At 35.0% G+C, this 24,932-nt stretch overlaps 1 protein-coding gene and 1 long non-coding RNA gene across 4 annotated transcripts in view; one reads left to right on the top strand and one right to left on the bottom strand.

Annotated features, from left to right (window-relative positions):
• The window catches only part of COP1 (COP1 E3 ubiquitin ligase), a 226,819-nt gene that overhangs the window by 116,722 nt on the left and 85,165 nt on the right, over positions 1-24,932 (bottom strand). For all 3 annotated transcript variants that reach the window (XM_040263920.1, XM_040263922.1, XM_040263921.1), the window contains 3 exons: positions 20,145-20,202; positions 5,358-5,472; positions 952-1,087 (listed from right to left, as the gene is read on the bottom strand). In XM_040263920.1, coding sequence (XP_040119854.1) covers positions 952-1,087; positions 5,358-5,472; positions 20,145-20,202 — 309 coding nt within the window. The remainder of the gene's footprint in view (positions 1-951; positions 1,088-5,357; positions 5,473-20,144; positions 20,203-24,932) is intronic.
• Positions 10,622-18,306, top strand: LOC120880544. Its single transcript, XR_005725055.1, has 3 exons — positions 10,622-10,802; positions 12,062-12,209; positions 17,814-18,306. It is a non-coding gene; the product is annotated as an uncharacterized LOC120880544 (long non-coding RNA).

Here is a 24,932-nt window from a genome sequence, read left to right as displayed (position 1 = left end):
AAATAATAAAGTTAAGAGTAGAAAATCAATGAAATACAGAAGAGAAAAATAGAGAGTATCAATAAACCAGAAGCTGGCTCTTTGAGAAGATAAAAATTTCTAAGCCAGACTATTAGGTTGGAAAAAAAAAAAGAAACAAATTTCTAAAACCAAGGATGAAAAAGGGAAAATCACTATAGAATATAAAGATATTAAAAGGATAATAAAAGAATACTATGAATACTAGTATGCCAATAAATTAAACTACCTAGATGAAATGGACAAATTTCTTTAAAGGCACAAACTAATGTTTAATCAAAAAGAAATGGGTAACTGCATTAGCCTTAAATCTCTTTTAAAAATTAGATTTGCATTTAAAAATCTTCCCTCACAGAAATCTCAAGACCAAGACAGCTTCAATGGAGAACTGCACCAAATACATAAAGAAGAAATAATACTAATTCTTTACAAATTTTTCTAAAAAACTGAAAAGGAGAAATATATATATATATATATATATTCTTATATATTCTTATAAGGATATAAGCTTATATAAGAATTATAAATTATAATATTATAAGACTAAGAACTATATTCTTGTAAGAATTTAAGAGTTCTTATATTCTTATATTTATCTTAATTCTTATATCTTAAGAATATAAGAATTCTTATATAATAATTATAAGCTTATAATATATAAGAATATACCTTGTTATCAAAACCAGACAAAAGAATTATAAGAAAACAAACTGCAGCCCTATGAGGTGGATACTAACCAACACTCCATTTTACAGATAAATCAAGGACTAAAGAGATTCAGAAACTTGCCAAAGACCACAGAGATAAAAATTGGCAGGCAATCTAGATTTCAGAACAAAGGCTCTTAACCATATCACTACTGCTTCTCAAATTCAATTAAATTCTAGATGCTTCTGCAAAAGAAAATAGTAAAGAGTGCTGCCCAATACTTACCTAGAAACTATGCTGGAACCATTATAGAGATCACTAGCATATGACAAGGTAGCCAAAGGTCGTACTGAATTATATCGAGTAAACTTGGACAAGCATTCCTGAAATTCATCCAACTGGCTTGCAGTTCGACTGTCATCTATACGAAGAAAACAAAATAAAGTAAACAAATCGAACTGCAACGTAAGTCAAAGAGCAATAATCACAGATTAACAATCATATTCTAAATATAAACAACAACTCATATTTAGAGAGGACTAATGCCGAAGAATTGATGCTTTTGAACTGTGGTGTTGGAGAAAACTCTTGAGAGTCCCTTGGACTGCAAGGAGATCCAACCAGTCCATTCTGAAGATCAGCCCTGGGGTTTCTTTGGAAGGAATAATGCTAAAGCTGAAACTCCAGTACTTTGGCCACCTCATGCGAAGAGTTGACTCATTGGAAAAGACTCTGATGCTGGGAGGGATTGGGGACAGGAGGAGAAGGGGACGACAGAGGATGAGATGGCTGGATGGCATCACCGACTCGATGCACATGAGTTTGGGTGAACTCCGGGAGTTGGTGATGGACAGGGAGGCCTGGCGTGCTGCAATTCATGGGGTCACAAAGAGTCGGACACGACTGAGCGACTGAACTGAACTGAATGTACACAAATTAATTAGCTGATCTTTCAGCTTTCATAAAAATTTCTCAGTCGTTCTTGAAAGATACTGTCTCTTTGAACACCAATAAGACCATACTAAGAATTCTCTTTCTTTTTTAAGCATTAATTTCTTGCAAAACAAAGGAAAAAAAGTACCTATGATCAAGAAAGGTTAAATCATTTATTAAAATAAAATCCGTTATCAATGAAGAAAGTGAGAGTTTTGTTAGTTTGAAGGAACATATTTACAGGGATACATTATCATGTTCCTATTTACTTGTCAAAACACAATTTAGATTTAAAAATGAATTTCTGAATAAAAAGCAAATGAAATATTTGTTCACATAATACTTTGAAGTGTTTCAAAACCAATTATGGGATGGGAGTAAAAATCTGCAATGTATTAATCATTAATTTTCAAAGTCAAATTTAAAATAGGTTCATGCAAATATCTTGGTGGAACATGGAAAACAGTTATTTCCATCCAACAGAATTCTTTACAAATACTTTGAGTAAAATCCAGTTCAGTAAACTATTCATAATTAAATGAGGTAGGACTTAAATCGAAGTCAGGTTATGAAAGATCTAATCTACTCATCTAATGAAGAGAGCTAATCTACTCTCCAAGGTAGAAACAGGCTACAACAAAAAAGCATAAATAAAAAACATTGTTTCCTAAAATTGCTTAAAGTTTGGATTTGCATTTTCCTTCCCAAAGAAAGAAAAGTAAAGCACACAATTATGTTAGTTAGCCTCCTATATTGAAACTTGAGCCTGTTACAACAATGTTTTTTTCATAACCTCCTTCTTATTCTTAGCTCATATACATACATAAACACACATACAACTTTTTAAAGTTTTGTGATTTTCCTTCTCAAATGTTCTCTGAAAATAACAGTAGGCTAAAAGAAATTACACTATAAGAATCACTGAGTCAAAAGAATTACTTTACTTTTACTATACTATGTGATATATAATTAAGAATTTATTTATCTGCAGATTTCCAGTTATCTTAAATTGTTGACATGAAGAAATTTATCTAACAATTATTATAAAGGAAAACAATTGAGGAAACGAAGTCAGCTTCTGTCGGCAATATTTTAGATTTTAAGGATTTAAAAGCTAACTGGCGTGCTGCGATTCATGGGGTCACAAAAAGTCAGACACGACTGAGCGACTGAACTGAACTGAAAAGCTAACAACACAGTCATCTAATGACCTACATTAAAAGGGTTCAATTTTGTAGCATTTCCATTCTGGAAAAGCAAAAGGAACAAACCTACTTAGCATGCAATATCAAAATGTTATTGGGCTAAAGCTCTTAGTTGACAAAAATTATTCTCAGGAAGTTCAACAAATTATAAATAAAACATAGGTTATTACAGGGGAAAAAAAGGCAGAGGGGGGAAGATATCAATTGTACTACAAAGTAGTTTGGATACAATAGCTAACTGGTTCTTTTTATAAATTAAGACAACCCTATTACTGTGAGCTACTTAATATAACAAATACTGAAAAAGACAGTTACTTTAGATATCTAAAATTCGGTTTAATGTTAATCTATTCTTTCAACATTTTGACATCAATCTCTAAGTACATAAAATTCACCAGCATTCAAAAATGTATATTCTGTAGAAGATTATAATCTTTTTCTAAGGTAGCTAAACTTCTGGCCATCATACCCAACAGTTTAACACCAACTTTCAACAGAAGTTATAAAAAAAAAAAAATTTAAAAACAATTATTTCAGTATCTGAAAGCATAGGGATTAGATTTCACTTATCTGGTTGTGAAAATGTAGGATTCTGTTTGCTTGGTTGGTTTTTGATCAACATCCATACATATCTTCTGGCAAATCACCTCTCCTATTCTAATTATAGATTATTCTGTAAAAGTGTGTTCGGTGTCTCTTTTCCATCTTCTAATGCTTTATAATTTAGCTTCTTTTTCAATTACAATTAAGAATTCAAGATATTAATCTCTTAGTTATCTTTCATTTTCATAGATGAAAATAGAAGCTGGGATGGGGAGTGGGTTCTCAATTGAAAACAGACTAAAGGACAATCAAACTCTTAGGTACCCGTTACAAAGAAGTTTCAAGGTCTTATTTACAGCCAAGAAAACTAGGAGAAACTTCATATTCAGCAATATGTGCAGTCAGTGTACAAATCTGATAAGTTAAATTCGAGATGCCTAAAAACTAAGACAACCATGTGTTGAGTACAATACAACCATATCTATTAAGTATAAAACTAAATTAATCTTCCTTCTGGTTTTAACTTACTAGTCTAGCTTCCTATAAAGCTATGTCACCAAAATAAATTGATTTGTGATTACCTTTACTATCCCATAGCATGCCTATGTTATAGTTACTTAAAAATTATGAATCACTAGCCTTTTTCAATCTCTTTACTATCTCTCTCTTTTTAATATCTGCCATTTACCTGTGCTTGTATTTCAACATCATACCAACAAATAAAATCTGAAAGGCTTAACATGCACCCTCTGCCAGTCAGAATAAGTCTCAGACCACTTTCAAAGTTACAGCTTCATACTATAGTGTATAGATCATTACAGAAGTTTAATAAGGGGCTTAATTCTCAGACAATACAAAGAAAACTTTCCATCTGAATGAAAACTATTGACTGTTGACTTTTAATTTCAAACACACTTATAAACAAAGCTTGGCTTTCTTCTAGTCCTCACAGGAAAAATGCCATGTGAATCTATATATTTTGCTTTTCTCCACCTCTAAACCCGAGGCAAATGTGTCCAAAGGTTCTCTCTCTATAATGTGTAGATTATAATACAAACATGCTTATTCAAGAGAAATTCAAGGCCAAATTTTTAACAACTAAGAAAATATCATACATTTCTTTCCTTGGTAATGCTCATTTTGAGCAGGTGTATTAAAAATAACATCAACTAACTGAGAATCTTATACAAAGCACTGTATTTTATATGCATCATTACAAACCATAAAAAAAAAGAAAAAAAAGACAAACACCGAGCAGGGTTGGTATAAATGTCCCTTCCTCAATGGTGAGCAGAGACACTAAGAAAGGCTAAAGATCAGAGAACTACAGCAATAAAACTATCCTATCCTATAGTATACAAATCTGCGCATAAGTTATTTCCTCTACTTTGAACATGTTTTTATTATCCTTTTTCAGTTAATTAATACTAGCTTTGACTAAATACAACTTCTCTGAAATCCCTACAGGAATCTTCTCTTGCATTTCCCCATTTTCAGCTTGGCATGGCTATTTCACCTCCAGGTATATTAGTCAATATTCTTCTTTATTCCCTTAATGCCCTTGGCATATTTATATAACATATAATACCATGCAGCATTATTTACCTGTTGCTTCCCTTCACTAAATTTATAATACTCCTTGACAGTAAAACAAGTTCTTTCATCTTTTGATTCTTGGCACAGATGATACTGCTTAGAACTTAACAAACATTGAAAAATAGAAGGCAACTGAATGGAATTATTTTTGCTAGCTACATATTCATGGCTGACTTGTTTTTAACTTTATACAGCTCAGTATATACAGATTAAAAATTCCCAAATAGAGAAAGAGAACAAAAATAGTTATAGAAAAGCAAAGTAATCCAAGATGTCTAAGAACCTCCAAAATGCTGTGCTAGACTATGTTGAAAATAGACAATTTTGCTTTATGAATAGGACTTTTCATAAATCCAGCATAAGCTAGACATGAAACAAGAATTTGTGATATTTTAAGAATTCTTGAATATGTACCTGAGATACGAGACATCCTCGTAGAAAAGTAACATTGCTCTAAGTCTTCAAAATGAGCAGTGAGTCGTTTTCGTCTTGATGCTAATGTGCTGTTATACCAGGGCTGTTTCTTTGTCTAAGATGATAACAAGAAAAAGACACTTGTAATTCTGAGCAAAGCATGCTATTTTTTCCACAGAGAATATACAGATGTTTGAATAATTTCAAAAGTTCACATTAAAATAATTACAAATGGCAAAATTCTGTAGCTCTTAAGACGATATTTTTCAATTCTTATTTTAAAGGGAAAATAGGCCAATTCTATAAGAATAAAATGAGAAGCATCTTTCAACTCTCCAAATTAAATGAAGATAGAATCCATTATAAACAGCAAACTAAGAAGTTTAAGAATTTGAATATGCATCAACTGTTAGGAAACAATTACCAAAAGGAAACTAATTACTTTTCAGCATTATAGTGCAGCCCTATACATTTTGAGTAATAGGAACAGTGATTAATTGTATAGAATAGGTATTTAAATTAGTATTTATTATTAGGTTAAGGGATAGTCAACATGAAATACTAAACAGTTTGATATATACATTAGAAAACCAAAATAACTAAATCATGTATATATATTTAGACAACAAAAGTAAATCTGAAATATACTAGCATATGAACTCTATTAAAGTCTATAATCCTAAATATATATCACCAACACTGCTACTTCTACTGCTAAATCACTTCAGTCGTGTCCAACTCTGTGCAACCCCAGAGACAGCAGTCCACCAGGCTCCCCGTCCCTGGGATTCTCCAGGCAAGAACACTGGAGTGGGTTGCCATTTCCTTCTCCAATGCATGAAAGTGAAGTTAAAGTGAAGTCGCTCAGTCGTATCCGACTCTTAGCGACCCCATGGACTACAGCCTACCAGGCTCCTCCATCCATGGGATTTTCCAGGCAAGAGTACTGGATGTTAACTAAAAGGGTATGAAAACTTTTCCATAAATGGTTTCTATCTATTATGCTTGCAGCACATTAACAGACACAGAAATAAGCTACATAATGAGATCTTTAGATGACACTAGTTAACCAATACAACTGCTAATGTATTAAGAAATACTAAGTTACTACCACGAACAAAACACTTATCTAGAGTTAACTCCTGATACAAGTAGATGGTTATTGTCCTCCAACTAAAAATAAATAATTTTTTTAAAGAAGAAGTATATTTTTAAAGCAGTGTTTGGATCACAAAAAAAAAAGACTGTTTACTAAAAGATTAACAACCAAACAGGAAGCTGAACTCAGAGAAGTACAGGTAGACAAAAAAGAACAATGTAGAAAGAGGGCAAGAAGAGGACAATCTGAGGACAAATATGAAAAAAGGGCAAGCACTAGATCTGGAAAATAAAAAGAGAACTTGAAAACTGGAAGACAAATCTAAAATAATTACCCAAAATGAAGGATAAAGATCAGGAAGACAGAAAAACTTGAAAGAAAAGAAACAGGAAGGACAGAATAATAAGGTTTAAATGTGGGCACCCAGAGACCCGAAGGGAGTAACAGATGGAAAAAGACACATTTGAAGAGCTAATGTTGATAATTTGCCAAAACTGAAGACATACATGAATACAGACAGAGAAACTATTCCTATCAAGGAAGAACAAAAAGAAACCCACAATTACATATACTAAAGCAAAACTGTGTTTCTGTCCAAGAGAGAAAGACTTTAAAATTACACAAACAGAAAAGATAATTTACTTAATAGGAACAATTAAAGAAGCAAAACACTTCTCAAAAGCAATAATAGCAGCTAGAACATCCTAAGCTTTGGTTATACTTTAAAAATTGAAAGAAAATAACCTCAATCTAAAATTCAGATCCAACAAAACTATCCTACAACAACAGAATGCTGAGCAAAATGCTTTTTCATGTGAATGAAAGCAAGGATTATCATCAATAAGCCATTTCTTTAAAAATTTCTGAAATTTTATAACTGAAAAGTTCAGTAAAACAAACTAGATAATTGGAGACACAAAATGAAAGAGAAGCAAGGATATAGTAACCAAGCAAGTGATTTCAAATACTGTTTGTATATATGAGCTATAATATCTCATTTATGGAGTTTAAGAGTAAGATAGAATAAGTACACCAAAACCCAGCATATAACTCTAAAGAGAGGGCCCAGATACTTTTATTTGAAAATCCTACCAAATATTCATGGAAGATATAACATCAATCTTGCACAAACCTTTCAGAAAACACCTCCCCATTTGTTTCATGAGGCCAGCATAACTGTAATACCCAAACCCAATGAGGATACTGGAGGAAGGGAAGGAAAAAAGAAGGGGAATAAGAACCTTCATGAAAACAAGCATCCACAGCAAAATAATAGCAAATTGATTCCAAAAACATATAAAAAGAATAACTCATCATGACTAAATGAAGTTTAGTCCAAGAATGCAGAGTTGTTTTCATATTTGAAAATCACTCAATGCAATTCACCAAGTGGGCAAAATAAAGGAAAATAACCATATAATAATTCTAAGAGATGCATAAAAGACAAAATCCAACACCTATACATGTTAAAATTTCTCAAAATATTAGGAATAGAAGGATGCTTCCTCAACTTTAAAGGGCATCTACAAAAATGTAGAGCTAACATATAAGTTGAAGTATTAGGAAAGGGAGGGTAAAAGGAAAAAGAGAGGAGAGATGGGAAGGAAAGGATAAGAAGGGAGAAGGAGGGGAGGGGAGATGAAGTGAGGGAAGGAAAAGAGAAGACACACAAAAAGATTAGAAAAGGCAAAAATATTTTTGCTGATCACATGATTTTACACAGAATTTCATGAGAATCTACAAAACAACTAGAATTAATAAGTTTAGCAAGGACTTCCCTGGTGGTCCAGTGGTTAAGAATCTACCTGTCAATGCAGGAGACATGAATTTGATCCCTGATCCAGGAAGGTTCCACGTGCCATGGAGCAACTAAGCCTGTGCATCCTAGAGCCCAAGCTCTGCAACAAGAGAAGCCATTGCAATAAGAAACCAGTGCGCTGCAACTAAAGAGTGGCCCCCACTTGCCTCAACGAGAGAAAGCCCAGTGGGAAAGCCCAGAAGACCTAGTGTAGCCAAAAACAGATACATGAAAATGGTTTCAAAAACTTAGCAAGATAATAAGAAATAAGGTTAACATATAAAAGTCAATCATATGTTTATATATTTACAACAAAGTAGAAAATTTTAAAACAACTGGATCAATAATAGCATCAAAAAAGAATTAGAAATTAATTTAACAGAAGCATGGAAGACTTCTATATTACAAACACAAACACTGCCAAGGGAAATTTTTAAAAGACCAAAATAAATGGAAAGATATTCATGGACTAGAAAGTTCAATATTATTAAGGTGTTATCATTAAATGCTGCATAGGCTCTCTTTGTTTTTGTTTCTTGATGCTTGTTTTGTTCTGACTTTACCACACAGCTTTTGGGATCTTAGTTCCCTGACCAGGAATTGAACCCAAGCCTCCCTCAATGCAAGCACAGAGTCCTAATCACTGTACCACCAGGGGATTCTCATGGGCTATCTCTGAATTATTTTTTAAAACTGCATGTGAATCTACAATTATCTCGAAATGTAAAAATCTTTACAACTGTAAAAGAAAAAAAAACTTAGGAATAAACTTAAACAGAAATAAATAAAACCTAGACTCAACTCAATATCATAATATGTCAGTTCTCCATAAGGTAATTTATGAGTTAAAGGCAGTTTGAATAAAGATACCAAGAAGCTTTTTTATGCAGCTAGAAAAACTGATACTAAAGTTCATGTGAAGAAACAAAACAGGAAAGAATTTCTGTACAACACTGAAAAAGAGAAGCTAGGGGGCTGGGGGAATTAATTTCTATCAGACATTAAAACATAAAGAGGTGACAGTGAAAGATGAGAAAAATATGTCAATAGATAGAAGAGAAACACCAGAAATAAATCCATATACACACAGAATTTTTGATATAAGAAAGGCTGCATGTCAAGACACACAGGGGACTTCCCTTGTGGTACAGTGGATGAGAATCTACCTGCCAATGCTGGGGACACAGGTTCAATCTCTTGTCCAGGAAGATTCCACATGCCTAGAGCAACTAAGCCTGTGTGCCACAACCATTGAGCCCATGCTCCAGAGCCCACAAGCTGCAAATACTGAGCCCACGTGAGCAACAAAGAGTAGCCCCTGGTTGCCACAACTAGAGAAAGCCCATGAGTAGCAACAGAGACCCAATGCAGCCTAAAATAAAAATAAATAAATAACAAGTGAGCTGGGACAACTAACTAGACATTTGGATAAAGATAAAATTAGGTCCACACCTCAAAACATATACCAGAATAAACTCCAAAGAGAACAGGAGTCCAAATGTAACAAATGAAATGAGACAAGAAAATGTGGATAAATCTCTACACCCTAGTTAGAGGTAGACGTTTAGAACTATGACTCAAAACCCAGAGCCAACAAAAGATTGCTAACTTTAAAATAATGATTTAGAAATTCTGAACAGTTTAAAAAAAAAAAAGAAAAAAATATAGGCAACATTTACCACAGATAAAGTGCTAATTTTCCTAATATACTGACTGCCAAGTCTTAAAAATTGAAAATAGATAAAAAACTTTATAGAAAAAAAATAGGCCAGAAATATGAGTATATAATCCACTAATAAGTATATTAATATACCAGCAGTCATATGATATTTGTTCAATCTAACTCATAATTAGAGAAACACAAAACTATTCTGAGATATATTTCTCTCTTGAAAGATAAGCAAAAATTTTAGGGTAAAACTCATTCTACTAGAGAAGCTCTGAGAAAGATTCTAGGAGAGCAGACACATTCATCTACTGCTGGGGAAAGTATTCTGAGATATATTTCTCTCTTGACAGATTAGCAAAAATTTTAAAGTAAAACTCATTCCACTAGAGAAGCTCTGAGAAAGATTCTAGGAGAGCAGACATATACTGCTGGGGAAAGTGCAAACTGGTACAATCCTTTGGGGAAGAAGATGATTTGGCAATATCAATCTCTTGTCTGTCCATCTATCTATCCATCCACCCATCTATTCATCCATCTTTGACCCAGAAATCCCACATCCAGGAATTTACACTGAAGATACACCATCCAATGATATGAAAATATATATGTACAAATTAATCACTGCAGCACTACTTTGTAATTACAAAATAATGTAAACTACTTCTTTAAGTAACAAATTGATTAAATAATCTTTTGCAGCTATAAAAATAAGGAAGAATTCTATGCACTTCTATAGATTTGTTTTCATGATAAACTGTTAAAAGAGCAAAGCACAGAAGAGAATCACCAGGAAACCCACCCTTTGTGTAAAAAAGAAGGAATAAGAATATGCATATGCATCATGAAAACTTGACTAATACAACTGGTTACCAACAAAGGGTAAGAAACAATGTAGTGGGAAAAGATAAAGGATATGGAAATTGGTAGAAAGGCTGCAGGGGTGGTATTATATTGAGTATGACTTTCTGTATAGCTCTGACCTTCAAAATCAGGTTAATATTTCATATTTTCAGAGAAAGTTTGTATGTAATAAAGGTAAGGCTTGGTGATGGAACACAAACAGAAGCAAATGAACTCAACTGTATTTCAAAGAAATATTGCAGCTAATACCAATGAAAAATTAACAATCAAATCCAAGTAATTTTTGAACACACTGTATTTTTGTAACTATATTCTCAGACTAAAGATATAAAGGAATTTAAATAAATATTCACCACTAGTTAGTAGATTTGCTTTCTTAGTAATTTCCATACTAGTTTATGTATGTGTGTGTATATATATATATACATATATATATACACGCATATATATACACATACTAATAAGGCTATGACAATAAGTAAAATGTATATTTTGATAATGAGAACTAGGTTTCTGTCAGAACAGGGAATTAACGATATGGAAAGGTTCACTAAAGCTACAATGAACCCTGCAATAGTGAACTGTAATGGGAGGTCGTCAGCATGAATCCATAGCTTTTATGACAGATAGAAAAACACAGATATGGTACATACATAGATGATTATATACATGATGGTCATCAGTTGAATAGTAGAGAGTAATCTCAGCTGGTATGGGTTGCCCACATGGTTATTTACAGAGCTACTGACTCTTAACCTATACTGCAAAATGTATTAAATAAAGATAAATGGTATTTCATAACCACAGGCCTGAGAGTTGTTTGGGAACAGATTGCATCACTCTGTCAATATTGTTTAGTAATAATAATTGAATTTATGATTCATCTATTTCAGTGAAGTCTGTAAGTTAATAACTGGTCACATAACTATAATGCACTGCCTATGGGACTAGCTTAAAATAAGAGATCTGTCTACAAGCCAAATTTGCACTTCCCATTACTAAGGTACTTGAGAATGTAAGCAAGTAGTCATTCTGAACCTGGAAACAAAGCAGTTCCTCTGTGACTCAGTGGTACAAGGACAAAGAAGACTGCTTGAAATCACACCCTTTCCAATGAGTGCTCTTCTTCTGCTTGGCTGCACTGTACCCATTGCCTATAATCAAGTTCCACAAGTATAAACTCCTTGATTCCTGTGAGTCCCTTCATCAAACACTTAAGGTGATTAACATAGAATTAATAAATATATGTTATATATACAGATATGCATGTTTCCTAGCTCTGTTGACCAAGAAGGCCTACAAGCAATGACACTCTACGAGCAATGAGCATACTTAAAACCCAAATCTTTGTTTTGAAGTTATCATTTGCCATTAAAAGAAAACAGGACTTCTTGGATACATGGCTGATTACAGAACTGGGGCAAGGTAAGTACAAGATGATACTGGTACATCTGATTATCTAAGAATGTAGGAAGGTACTTAAAAAATGATAAGAACTTGAAGATCAGCTTGAAGGATTTCCAACCAGCCAAACGGGGAACAGACTGAGCTTCAAAATGATTAACAGAAAAACTTTTAAATCCATGATTCCATAACCATATAAACAAAAGAGATGGAAGGAAAGATCTTCCTTAGAATGGAAATCCTAACTAATAAATGAGGAATTATTACTCAGGCATTAAAAAAAATGAAATAATGCAATCTGAAGCAACATGGATGGGTCAAGAGATTATATTAAGTGAAGTAAGAGAAAGAAAAATATCATATATCACTTACACATGGAATTTTAAAAATGGCACAAATGAACATATTTACAAAACAGAAACAGACTCCCAGACTAGAAAGCAAACTTATAGTTACCAAAGAGGACAGCAAGATGTGGAGGGCATTAAATTAGAAGTTCAGGGATTAACATACACACATTACTGTATAAAAAAAGGCAAACAACAAGGACATACTGTATAGCACAAGGAACTATGCTCAAAATATTCAAAATAACCTATAATACAAACATATATATACATACATATGCATCTTTTGCTATACACTTGAAACAAAAACACTGTAAATTAACTATAATAAAAAATTTAAAAATTAATGTAGAAAAGAAATTAAAAATTATTGTTTGGGCAAAAAAATTTATTATTATTTCAAGTAAGATTCATTAATACATGCTCAAATAGGAGAAAATGGTAAATTTATAGCAAACAAATCTGGCAGGCACCACCTTAATCAAATGATCAGAGGTAATATCACCAAAATTGAGCAGATACACCATATCCAGATGTGACAAACTAACAAAGGATACCACATTGGTGGCTACAGCATTTATGATAAAAATGGGCAATCAGAATCCAGTTATAAGGAACTATCAGACAAAATCATATTGAGGAATGGTCTGCAAAATTATTAACTTATACTTCAAAAATGTCAACCTCACAACTAAAACAATTTAGAGGAGATTAAAGAAACATGACAACTAAATATAACCAGTGATTCTGGATTCATTCTGGACAAAGAAAATTTTCCTTTTGTTATAAAAGAATATTAGTGGCAAAACTGCTGAAATTTAAATACATTGTCTCAGATAATGATATTATATTAACATTAACTTCCTGATTTTACTAATTGTACTAAAGTTAGATAAAAACTCTAAGGTAAAAACAGGCAATTATAAAAATTCAGAGGTATAAAATAATTACTTCTGGCTTCACCTACATTATATTAACTTTTTATCAACTCCATTTCAACTATAAACATTATTTTTAAGAGTAGCAAAATAGTATACTCAACAGCTGTACCAGTCTCTAAAGCTATTCTACTATGACTGGGCATATTTTATTTTTCCAGAATTTTGCTTGTTTAGATAATATTGGTATATAACTTTTAGATAGTACTTTGAATCATTTCTTATAAGAAATTTCTATGTTTATCACTACCAAATCACACAGTTGAGTATTATTTTACATGTGAGTGGGCCATCTGGATTTATCTTTTTTTCCCCATGTTCTTCACCTACTTTTTGCCTGTTGGTGCTTTCATCAAAAACGTGGAATCGATATAAGAAACTTTTTTATTTTGAAGCAATTAAACCATTAGCCTATCATATTGACAATACCTTTCCCAGTTTGGGTATAAAATTTTGTTTGTGGTACTTTCTTATACATTGTCCTCTTTCTTAATTTCTACAGTTCTATTATTATCTAAATCATTATTTAGCTGATCTGAACTCTTACAGTAAGAGATAAAACAGAAAGCCAATTTCCAGCAAATGGTTTCCAGGGTATCACAACATAATTTACTTAATCTTCCTTTTTACCACTGATCTGCATAACCACCTTCACCATAGGGTAAACTCTTAATTACCTTTCAGTTATATTTAAAATTTTTATTGTGCCCCATTTGTTAGAGCAGTCTTAGAATACATTAAAATAACCTATTGGGTAAATGCCCTTGTAATATACTTCTGAAGCATTCATTCTACAAATAACCATTTAAAGTCAGTTGGTCACAATCTCTACAAACCCTTAAAAATTTTTCTTGATGTTTCTGTTCTTTTTTAATTGGAATCACATCCAATTATGGTTATTGGTCTATTCAAATTGTTCAATTTATTAAGAGCTCTATTTTTATTAGTATGCACCAGCACCAAGTTTCCTAATCTACTCAATACTGTAATAGTCAATTTCAATTATATATTGAAACATCTTATATATAATCTTCTTTTCTAATCTCTCTACATTTACCATCTTAAGTTTTTCCCAGTTTCTTGAGCTCAATGCCTGATTCATTTAGTTTTATTCTCATCTAAAAATGAATCCATTTAATGATTTAATTTTTAGGATAATTCTGACCAAAATTTCATAAATTTTGATATATAAATTTTCAACACTGGATTTAAGTTGTTTGTAGCAACATTTGTGTACTCTTTGACACAAAGGTATTCAGAGGAGTCGTTGGTTTACTCTCTTCCAGACTGTCAAAGTAGCTGTTTACTCAAGGTTCTGATTCTGAGAATGTAGATGGTACAATTTATCTTGTTTTAGAATCAATCCAATTTTCTCAATGCTCCAAGATTACTAACAATATGTATATCCCTTGATTCAAAGTATAAAGTGAGGCAAGTACCCATTAAGCTAAGTTTGACTCATTCAACCAAAGAAAAAAATCCAGAGTCTTTATAATGACTAAGAAAGTTACACACTAAGTGGCCTCTGTTATTTACATTTCTTACCTCATTTCTGTTTTTCTCCCCCTTGCTCATTCTTCACCAGTCATAACAGACATCTGGGCTATGTCAGGCAGGCTTCTAGCACGGGACTTATGTACTTCCTTTCTTTCACTCAGCTTAGATCTGCCCAGAGACATTCACATAGCTTGCTCCCTTACCTCCTGTTTGTCAAGGATAACCTATCTTTATTACTATTAGTATATCTCCAACTAGACTGAAAGCTGGAGAAGGAAATGGCACCCCACTCCAGTACTCTTGCCTGGAAAATCCCATGGACAGAAGAGCCTGGTAGGCTGCAGTTCATGGGGTCGTGAAGAGTCGGACAAGACTGAGCGACTTCACTTTCATTTTTCACTTTCATGCATTAGAGAAGGAAACGTCAACCCAATCCAGTGTTCTGGCATGGAGAATCCCAGGGACAGTGGAGCCTGGTGGGCTGCCATTTCTGGGGTTGCACAGAGTCGGATACAACTGAAGTGACTTAGCACCAGCAGCAGCAGACTGAAAGCTGGGTTACAGCAGGAATTTTTGTCTGCCTTGTTTTTGTTCAATAACCCAAGCCTATCATAGTGTCCGGTAAATAGAAAGTACTGGAAAAAAAAAACAACAACAACAACTGTTGGCATTATAAGTTAATATTTAAAAGCACAGGTCCTGAAGCCATAATGCCTGGGTGAGAATATCTTAACTTCTTCTTAACTTCTTTGCCCTAGTTTCCTCCTTAGTAAAATAGAAAATAATAATAATAGTACGTATCTCAAGTTCTAAGAATTAAGTAGTTAATGCTTGTAAATCACACTGAGCAATGTACATGCAATGCACACTAGGTGGAAAATAAATGTTACCTAAATACGAATATTACTACTTTAATTATTTCTTGAGCTATACAGTAGGCCTTCCATATCCACAGGTTCTATAAATACAAATTTAATCAAACACAGACAGAAAATATCCACCCCCACCAAAGGAAGAAATTCTGGAAAATTCCAAAACACAAAATGAATTTGCAGCTGCACTGGCAACTATTTACATAGTATTCACATCATATTTAAATTTTTTAATATAGCATTTATGTAATACTAGTTATTATAAGTCATCATAGAGATGACAAAGTATACAGGAGGACATGCTGCAGAGGTTGTATGCAAATATACCACAATTCATTTAAGGAATCTGAGCATCTTTGGACCTTGGCATCTGCCACAGCTCCTGGAACCAATCTCTCATAGATACTGAGGGATGAGTATACTTTAAAATCTCCTACCATGTTTAAGTTTTAATCAATTTTTTAAAATTTCTAATAAAGTTTTGCTTTATGTAAATACCAATCCTTTATATTAAGGCACACAAATTACTACTAACTTGTTGGATTATACCTTTTATTATGTGAAAACATATATCTGTCTTCTAATGATTTTTTCCTTGAGTTCTATTTTGATCTGTTCTTTACTTTGCCATTGTTTTTGTCGTCTTCCTTACCATTCTTACATTTGCCAGGCTTATCCTCATCTACTCTTTTGTTTTCAATTATTTTTACGTCAATTTGTTTTAAGTCTGTGTTTTATAAAGAGTATTCCTAGAAACAAAGGGTAAGGACTTCGGCACAGTATGTTGTATTAGTTCTGTCCCAGAAGCCCTAGCAGGTTTTCCTCCTCAACAACTTCCCCCTCCTCTAGCAGATGCTAAGGTTGGAGTCTCCTGGGAGACCCAGATGACTTCACCAAAAGCGCTCTGTTACTCTGCATATGGTGACTCACGTTAGGCAGACTTAAGTACTCTTTTTATCATCTATAAATTCTTTTTAAGTTTTCTGTATGAGGACAGGTATATCTCAATGAGATATCTAGTGGGTGGAGGTTGGAGAGACCACAGGCTTATTGTACCATCTCAAACTATGTCTCCTTTATTACATGCAAAGAGTAAAAATTTAAAAATGGAAAAAAAAAAAAACCACACACAGACAAAAACACTATTCTCAATTTTTCTCCCCCACCTAGATTCAGTTTCTGTAATTTCTAACTCACAGAAGTTGCTAGAAATTCCAAATCAACGTCCTATAAATGGCAATAGGAAAAAGGCTTTCCTTGTTCCTCTCTGTAGAATTTGTCAAAGCCCTGCAACCAAAGACCAATAGGAATACACCTGTAGCTGAACAAGTTTTATTACTGTTCATTGCAATGAAGAATACAGCATACTATGGGTTAAGGTAGGAAGATGTTACATACTACTTGGAGAAGGCAATGGCACCCCACTCCAGTACTCTTGCCTGGAAAATCCCATGGATGGAGGAGCCTGGTAGGCTGCAGTCCATGGGGTCGCTGAGAGTTGGACACGACTCAGTGACTTCACTTTGACTTCTCACTTTCATGCACTGGAGAAGGAAATGGCAACCCACTCCAATGTTCTTGCCTGGAGAATCCCAGGGACGGCAGAGCCTGGTGGGCTGCCGTTTATGGGGTCGCACAGGGTCGGACACAACTGAAGTGACTTAGCAGCAGCATAGGATACAGGCTCATGTTAACTGATTTGGGGGAGGGTTCAAGGAAGTAAGGCTTTACTCTGGATTGGATACTGTCAACAAGGGGGATAATCCTGTGACTCGGTATCTTAATAAATCGTACCTGGGCAAACAGAAAACTACAGTCAGATTAAAGCCACAATTAGCAGAGATGCCGCAACTGCTTGGATTAGTCAGGATACAGGTGTGTTTGGTATTTTACGTATTTTGCATAGTGATTTTTAAACATGCTCAGGTAAGTTTATGAACTGATCTTGATTTTTGCTTCATTTCTTCCTAGTCCCAGAGTGACTACGTCCGATGCGGATGTTCTGTGAGATTACGTTTGAAAGGACAACAGCAAGGCCCAGCTATGAATGCCAAGCCTGTTTCCAGATTCTGCTTTCCCTCTTCAAGTTCTTAAAGATGTTTCCATTCAATTCTTAAAAATTTCTCCTGAGGGACTTCCCTGGTGATCCAGTGGTTAAGAATTCTCCTTGCAGTGCAGGGCACATGGGTTTCATACTTGGTTGGGGAACTAAGAGCCCACAGGCCACAGGGCAACCAAGTCCACGCGCTGCAACTAGAGAAATTTGTGCACAACAAGAGACATGAGTTCACTCCCTGGTTGGGGAACTAAGAACCCACAGGCCAGCTGGCAACTAAGTCTGTGTACTGCAGCTAGAAAATCCGTGCACCACGACAGAAGACTCCAGATGAAACAAAGAAGACCCGACACAGCCAAATAAATAAATATTAAAATGAGAGAGAGAATGAGAAGCCCACACTCTGCAATGAAGAGTGTGGGGCCCTACGTGGGAAACCTTAAAAAAGGGCTAGCTTTTGCCCTCGGAAACTAAGATGGCGTCCGGCGGAAGAGATAGGGGTGTGGTCTATGTTAAGGTTTTTGATTGGCTCTCTTGATTTCCGTGCACGTGGACAGTGCGTGATCACCATAGACTCCTGTTATAATGAAGCGCATGATGACTTGACCTTTAACGTGATTGGTGCAACTATGGCATATTACAATTTGACCTTTAACGTGATTGGTGCAACTATGGCATATTACAATTTGAACTTTAATGTGACTGGTGCAACTATAGAAAGTCCCTCGCAAAACCCCCTTGCTTGCCTATGTAAACCAGGAGTTTGTGGCAATAAAGCAGAACTGCTCAGATGGAACCCCTGTCGCGTCTGATTGTCTCTCACTCGCCGAGGGGCTGGGTTGGCGGACAGCAGGCTCACCTCTCCTCGGGACCCCTCGGCTTTGCTGAGGGAAGTTCCACTGCCTCTCTCTTTCTGCAGAGCACCCCCGGCAGAAGAGTAGCCCCTTCTCACCACAGCTAGAGAAAGCCTGTGTGCAGCAACAAAGACCCACCACAGGCAAAAAATAAAATAAATAAAACTTAAAAAAAAATTTCTGCTGATATATCTTATTATGTCTTACAAAAACACCTAGATCTAGTGCGTTCGTGGCTGTTCAGGAAGAGATAGAAACAAATCTATGAACTTGCCAAATCCAAGCACACAACTGAAGATAACACAGATAACACAGGATTGAAGATAACACAGGATATGCAGAGGAGTTATGCAATCTAATCGTAACAGTCATAGAGGCAGTCATCTAAGCAATGGGAAAAGACACAAATAAAAGCTGTATGATATGAAAGATTTTTTTCCACTTTGATAAAAATAACTGCACGATCACAAAAAATGAATACACAAAAAGACATGCTACTTAAATGCCTTAATTTTCTCTTTTATGGAACAAAGGAGGTAAAGGATAATTGTAAGAACAATTTATAAAATCTGAATAAGATATAGGAATTATATAAAGCACATCAATGTTAACTTCTTGAATTTTAAAATTATCCTGTGATTATACAGGATAATATTTTTGTTTTTAAAGAAACACAAATTGAAGTACATAGATAAAGGAACATTATATCTGTACCTTACTTAAACAATCCAAAGAAAAAATTTTATGTGCATATATGTAAAAGAGACAGAATGAGAATGATAAAGCAAATATGATCAAATGTGAACACCTGGATTATCTGTATATAGAAATAAAGGAATTATTTTTAACATTCTTGTAACTTTTTTCTAAGTCAGAAGTTATTTCAATGTGAAAAGTTAAAAAAAAAAACAGTCTGGCCTCAAAATTAGACTTGACAAATACCAGCATCCCCAAGTCAGAGATAAAGAGAGTAAAAATCAAAATAATCATACAATTAATTTAAAAAAGGAGAAGCCAGAGCTGATTTTAATAAAGCCTGTAGTTTACCTTCCAGAAAAAAGCTTCATGTTTCAACAGAGTAATAGGCAATCCATCAATAAATTATAACTGTCTTATCTCCAAAGGAAACAATGTCCTGATTACTCATAATTTGCTCTTCCACTATTTCCTTCCTCTCAAGGCCTAATGTTACTAGCATGCTAAAAAAATTTTTTTAACTCAATCAGTAATGAGCAGATATACAGCTGATTATTTACCAGAGCTATTCAAGCCCTAATCAATGCTAGAGCACATCAAACAGCTGTCTCTAGGATAGGACTCATCTGTGATTTTACAACTCAGGTGATAAGATTTATGGCACCACTAGAACAGATTGTTAGATACATCATTTACCTGAGAACTGCCACTGAAACCTGGAGGTTGGCTGTATTCTGTGGAATCAATAATACTACTGCAAAATGAAGAAAAAAAAATGTGATTTCAGTTTTTACATTCTTTTTAGCAACAGAAAAAGTAAATCTAAAATATATCATATATAAATCCAATATTTATTGTCAATAATTTGTAAGCCAAATAAATACATATTCCATAAATTAAAAAATTAGGAAATAAACAATCTACCCCTTCATCCCACCTTAAATATATCCATCCTGAAAGAATGTCAATAGGGAATAATCACAAGACAGGCATACACAATTGAAGTATTTGCTACAACTTCATTTTCAGATAGTTGTTTCATTTTCATTTAAGTTGTCTGAACTCTAAGGAAAAGAGTACTTAGAATACTGTAAAAAGAGCACAAGTATGTGATCAAAAGCTATGATGAACAGATCCTGTCATGACACTAGAGCTATGTGCCCTTGGACAAACCCTCATAATCACTCAGTTTCCTTATCTGCAAAATGAGATGACTGGAGCAAGTAGCTCTATCTACAGTCACTTCAAGCTCTAAAAGCAATGATAATCATCTCATGTGAAAGAAAACTATCAAAGGAATGGAATAAAAATGGTAGAATACCAATAATCTTTCTTTTATAACCCAAAATCTATATTCTAATTTCCTCTGCTCTCAGTTCAGTTCAGTTGCTCAGTCGTGTCCGACTCTTTGCGACCCCATGAATTGCAGCACGCCAGGCCTCCCTGTCCATCACCAGTTCTCGGAGTTCACTCAGATTCACGTCCATTGAGTCAGTGATGCCATCCGGCCATCTCATCCTCTGTCGTCCCCTTCTCTTCCTGCCCCTAATCCCTCCCAGCATCCGAGTCTTTTCCAATAATTTGCTTTCTCTATTGGTTGTTTCTATTTGATTATATTCTCTGTGCATTCTACTTACCTTAGTAAACCCTTTTTAAGTACAGACTACCTTTTCTTCCTAAGAGCTCTACCTTACCGTATCTATCTTTTCACTTCATTCTTCTCCCCCTCCCATCTTTAAATAAATTAGCCTATGAGGACTACTAACATCTGAAAATGGCATTAACATATACATCAACAATGACAGATCAACAGCTACCTACATTTTAAAAAGTTCTTCCCTCTTTCTACTACGGAAATGTCTATATTTGTCCACCTTAATGAAATTTAAGCAATTGAGAACACTGATTTCAGTGTATCTCTTTACATAAATACACAAAGTCATTATTCACTTTAGTCCAATAATCACAAAGGTTATAATTAAGAGGCACTCTTAAAGAGTACAGAGTGGGTATGAATTTCACCTGTTAGCAGCTAAATGACTCTGGGCAGCTATTGATATTATTTGGCCTCAACCTTCTCCATCTATTAAGTGAGCAAGGCATTTCAGAAAGGTCTAAGATTTATTATGTTAATATTCCTCAGGACAATGCCAAAAATGGTAGGTAGTCAATAAATTTTATTCTATTAATAAAACTTGTCAATAATATTCAAACTTATGTTTTCAAAAATTTAATAAATCAGAAGGAACTGTTTTCACAGTACTCCAACACATAATAATAGACACTCATTGGTTGTGTTCTTAACCATTCCTATAATAAGACTCACTTATAAGACCCTCAAAGCATCTACACCACAAATTAAAGAATTAACAGGATCTGGTAATTAATGTTTTCTGATGAAATATAACCGATGCCTACTTTCCTTGAACAGGGTCATGAACTGATATGACAAGATCACATGCTATTTTCAGAATACTCTATACAGGGACTAATACGGCTAAAAATGAGGAGATGCCAGGTATTTAAAATCTGTGCTCCTTCCACTAATGAAACCCAATCCCCTATTTGTGTAAACATTAATGAAATTATGAAGCTTCACATTTAGAGGCTGATAGAACAGAACTTTTTCTAGATAATATTTTATGGGAATGTAATTCAGACTTCTTTGATTGGAAGCTGGAACATGATACTGATATCTTAGTGTGCATAGTGAAATAACACTACATTTCAAATACATGTCTAAAACTAGTGCTGATCAGGGTTTCCCTGGTGTCTCAGAGGTAAAGAATCAGCCTGCAATGCAGGAGACACGGGTTCAACCCCTGGTCCAGGGGCAAAGAAAACTAGGTCCGTGTGCCATAGCTAGTGAGCCTTGCTCTAGAGCCCAGGAGCCACAGCGACTGAGCCCCTGTGCCACAACTATGGAAATCCATGTGCCCCAGAGCCCATGCTCCTCAAGAAGAGAGGCCGTGCAGTGAGAAGCCCACACGCCACAGCCAGAGAAGAGCCCCACTCGCTGCAAGCAGAGTGCCGGGGGCCAGCGTGAGGAATCCCACCCGTGACAAGGTCATGCGGAAGGAAGCCTGATAAAACGCAAGGACGAGATCAGGCTTCAGGGGTTCCCCCCGGAATTTCCTGAGCATCCACCCCGCAAGACCAGAATCTGCCTGCTTTATTGTGTTATGCTTTCCACCTACTCTTCTGTTATTAATAGGGGGCTGTCCCCCCCACCATCTTTTTCTGGAAAAAATTAGAGCTTTTAGATAATAAATCTCCTGGGCATAATATGAGTGTTTCAATCCAAAAACCCCTCTGATGGCTGTCTAGCCTGCCTGCAGGACTCGGACAGCTGCGCATGTGATTGTTTGAGGCTTCCTGACTGCAGGAAGCACAGGAAGCTTAAAACATCCTAGGAATGTAGGGGCTTCGGAGGAGTCAAAATCATTAGAATAGGACTGATTAAAGGTTTCATTTGTTAAGCCAATACTTGCTGCCAAATTTTCATATCTTTTATTTCTTGATGTAGTTGTTATATAGAAAAAACAAGTAGCAACATTAGATCATTGAGTTAAGTACCTTCTTTGTTATAACCCACTGTGCCTTTGTTCTATAGAGATGTAACTTTAGTGCTTTAAGGAGATGCAGATTAAAGAAAAAACACTTCAGGGGAAATGAGATTAACATTCATTAAGGAAGAGAGCCAAAAAGTGTTAGCAAGCCTCTTGGCCAGAAGATAATGCAAATCACCTGAGATCTTTTGTATACAAAAAGATATACAGAAAGAGTCTGGGCTGCTAACGCTGCATAATTTTGTATTACCCCTTGATCTCTGTGTACAAATCAAAAAGGTATAAAAGGCCTTTCTAGACAAAAGAGGCGGGACCAGTCATTGGAAGGACTGGTTTCCCCCTTGTCTCCTCTTTACTCTAATTTCAGGCTGAATTCCCATCTGGGGCGTGGAGGCTCACCATGTCTACTTACTTGTCCCGGCTTCTAAGATCAGATCCTAAGAGAGAAAGCCCAAGGCGGGGCACTCTCCGATATTCAAACCAGCACCTGTGGCCTAACATAGATGGTGCAAGTTCCTTGTCTGGAACTTGTCTGGTTTTCCACGTAAACCAAGTTAATCAGCCTCTTTTCTCCACTTAATTTTCCTACTACACTATTTCTTCCTAATCTAATCTTATATTAATAAATAAGTAAGTTTTTTCCCTCACCAACGCCATCAGCTTCGAATTCCCTGGATCCACTGGGGCTGGACCCCGGCAGCAGAGGAAAGCCCACTGAGCAATGATGGCCTAACATGGCCAAACATAAATGAATAAAGTGAAAAAAAAAAATAGTACTCATCAGAAAGCACTGAAATTACAGGTTTTAAGTGATATGTCGGTAACAATCACTACAGAATTTTAAATTTAGTTTATATTAGATCTTAATTTTATTCACTAAGAAAAATGTATTAATGCATGCAAAACTGCAACAAGCAATCTGAAGAAATAAATCCCTTTAATTTTGCTTTTTAAATGTGTGTATATGTGTGTATAAAGTAAACGTGATTAGATGACAATATTAGAAAGCATTGACTGGGCTGGTTCCTCTTGATTCTGGTGCAATTCTACTTCTTATCTCCAAGTTAGCCACAATCTACAGGTGGTGATAAAAGCAACAATATTTAAAATCCCTTATGATTATACAGTGGAAGTGAGAAATAGATTTAAGGGACTAGACCTGACAGAGTACCTGATGAACTATGGATGGAGGTTTGTGACATTGTACAGGAGACAGGGATCAAGACCATCCCCATGGAAAAGAAATGCAAAAAAGCAAAATGACTGTCTGAGGAGGCCTTACAAATAGCTGTTAAAAGAAGAGAAGCAAAAAGCAAAGGAGAAAAGAAAAGATATACCCATTTGAATGCAGAGTTCCAAAGAATAGCAAGGAGAGAAAGCCTTCCTCAGCAATCAATGCAAAAAAAAAATAGAGGAAAACAACAGAATGGGAAAGACTAGAGATCTCTTCAAGAAAATTAGAGATACCAAGGGAACATTTCATGCAAAGATGGGCTCGATAAATGACAGAAATGGTCTGGACCTAACAGAAGCAGAAGATATTAAGAAGAGATGGCAAGAATACAAAGAAGAACTATACAAAAAAGATCTTCATGACCAAGATAATCATGATGGTGTGATCACTCACCTAGAGCCAGACAACCTGGAATGTGAAGTCAAGTGGGCCTTAGAAAGCATCACTATGAACAAAGCCAGTGGAGGTGATGGAATTCCAGGTCAGCTATTTCAAATCCTAAAAGATGATGCTGTGAAAGTGCTGCACTCAATATGTCAGACAATTTGGAAAACTTAGCACTGGCCACAGGACTGGAAAAGGTCAGTTTCATTCCAATCCCAAAGAAAGGCAATGCAAAAGAATTCTCAAACTACCACACAATTTCACTCATCTCACACACTAGTAAAGTAATGCTCAAAA

The sequence above is a fragment of the Oryx dammah genome, unplaced genomic scaffold (assembly GCF_014754425.2).
Source record: "Oryx dammah isolate SB20612 unplaced genomic scaffold, SCBI_Odam_1.1 HiC_scaffold_21, whole genome shotgun sequence".
NCBI classification, from domain to species: Eukaryota; Metazoa; Chordata; class Mammalia; order Artiodactyla; family Bovidae; genus Oryx; species Oryx dammah.
The sequence above is the reverse complement of the archived record's forward strand: the minus strand, read 5'-3'. Positions and strand labels throughout refer to the sequence as shown.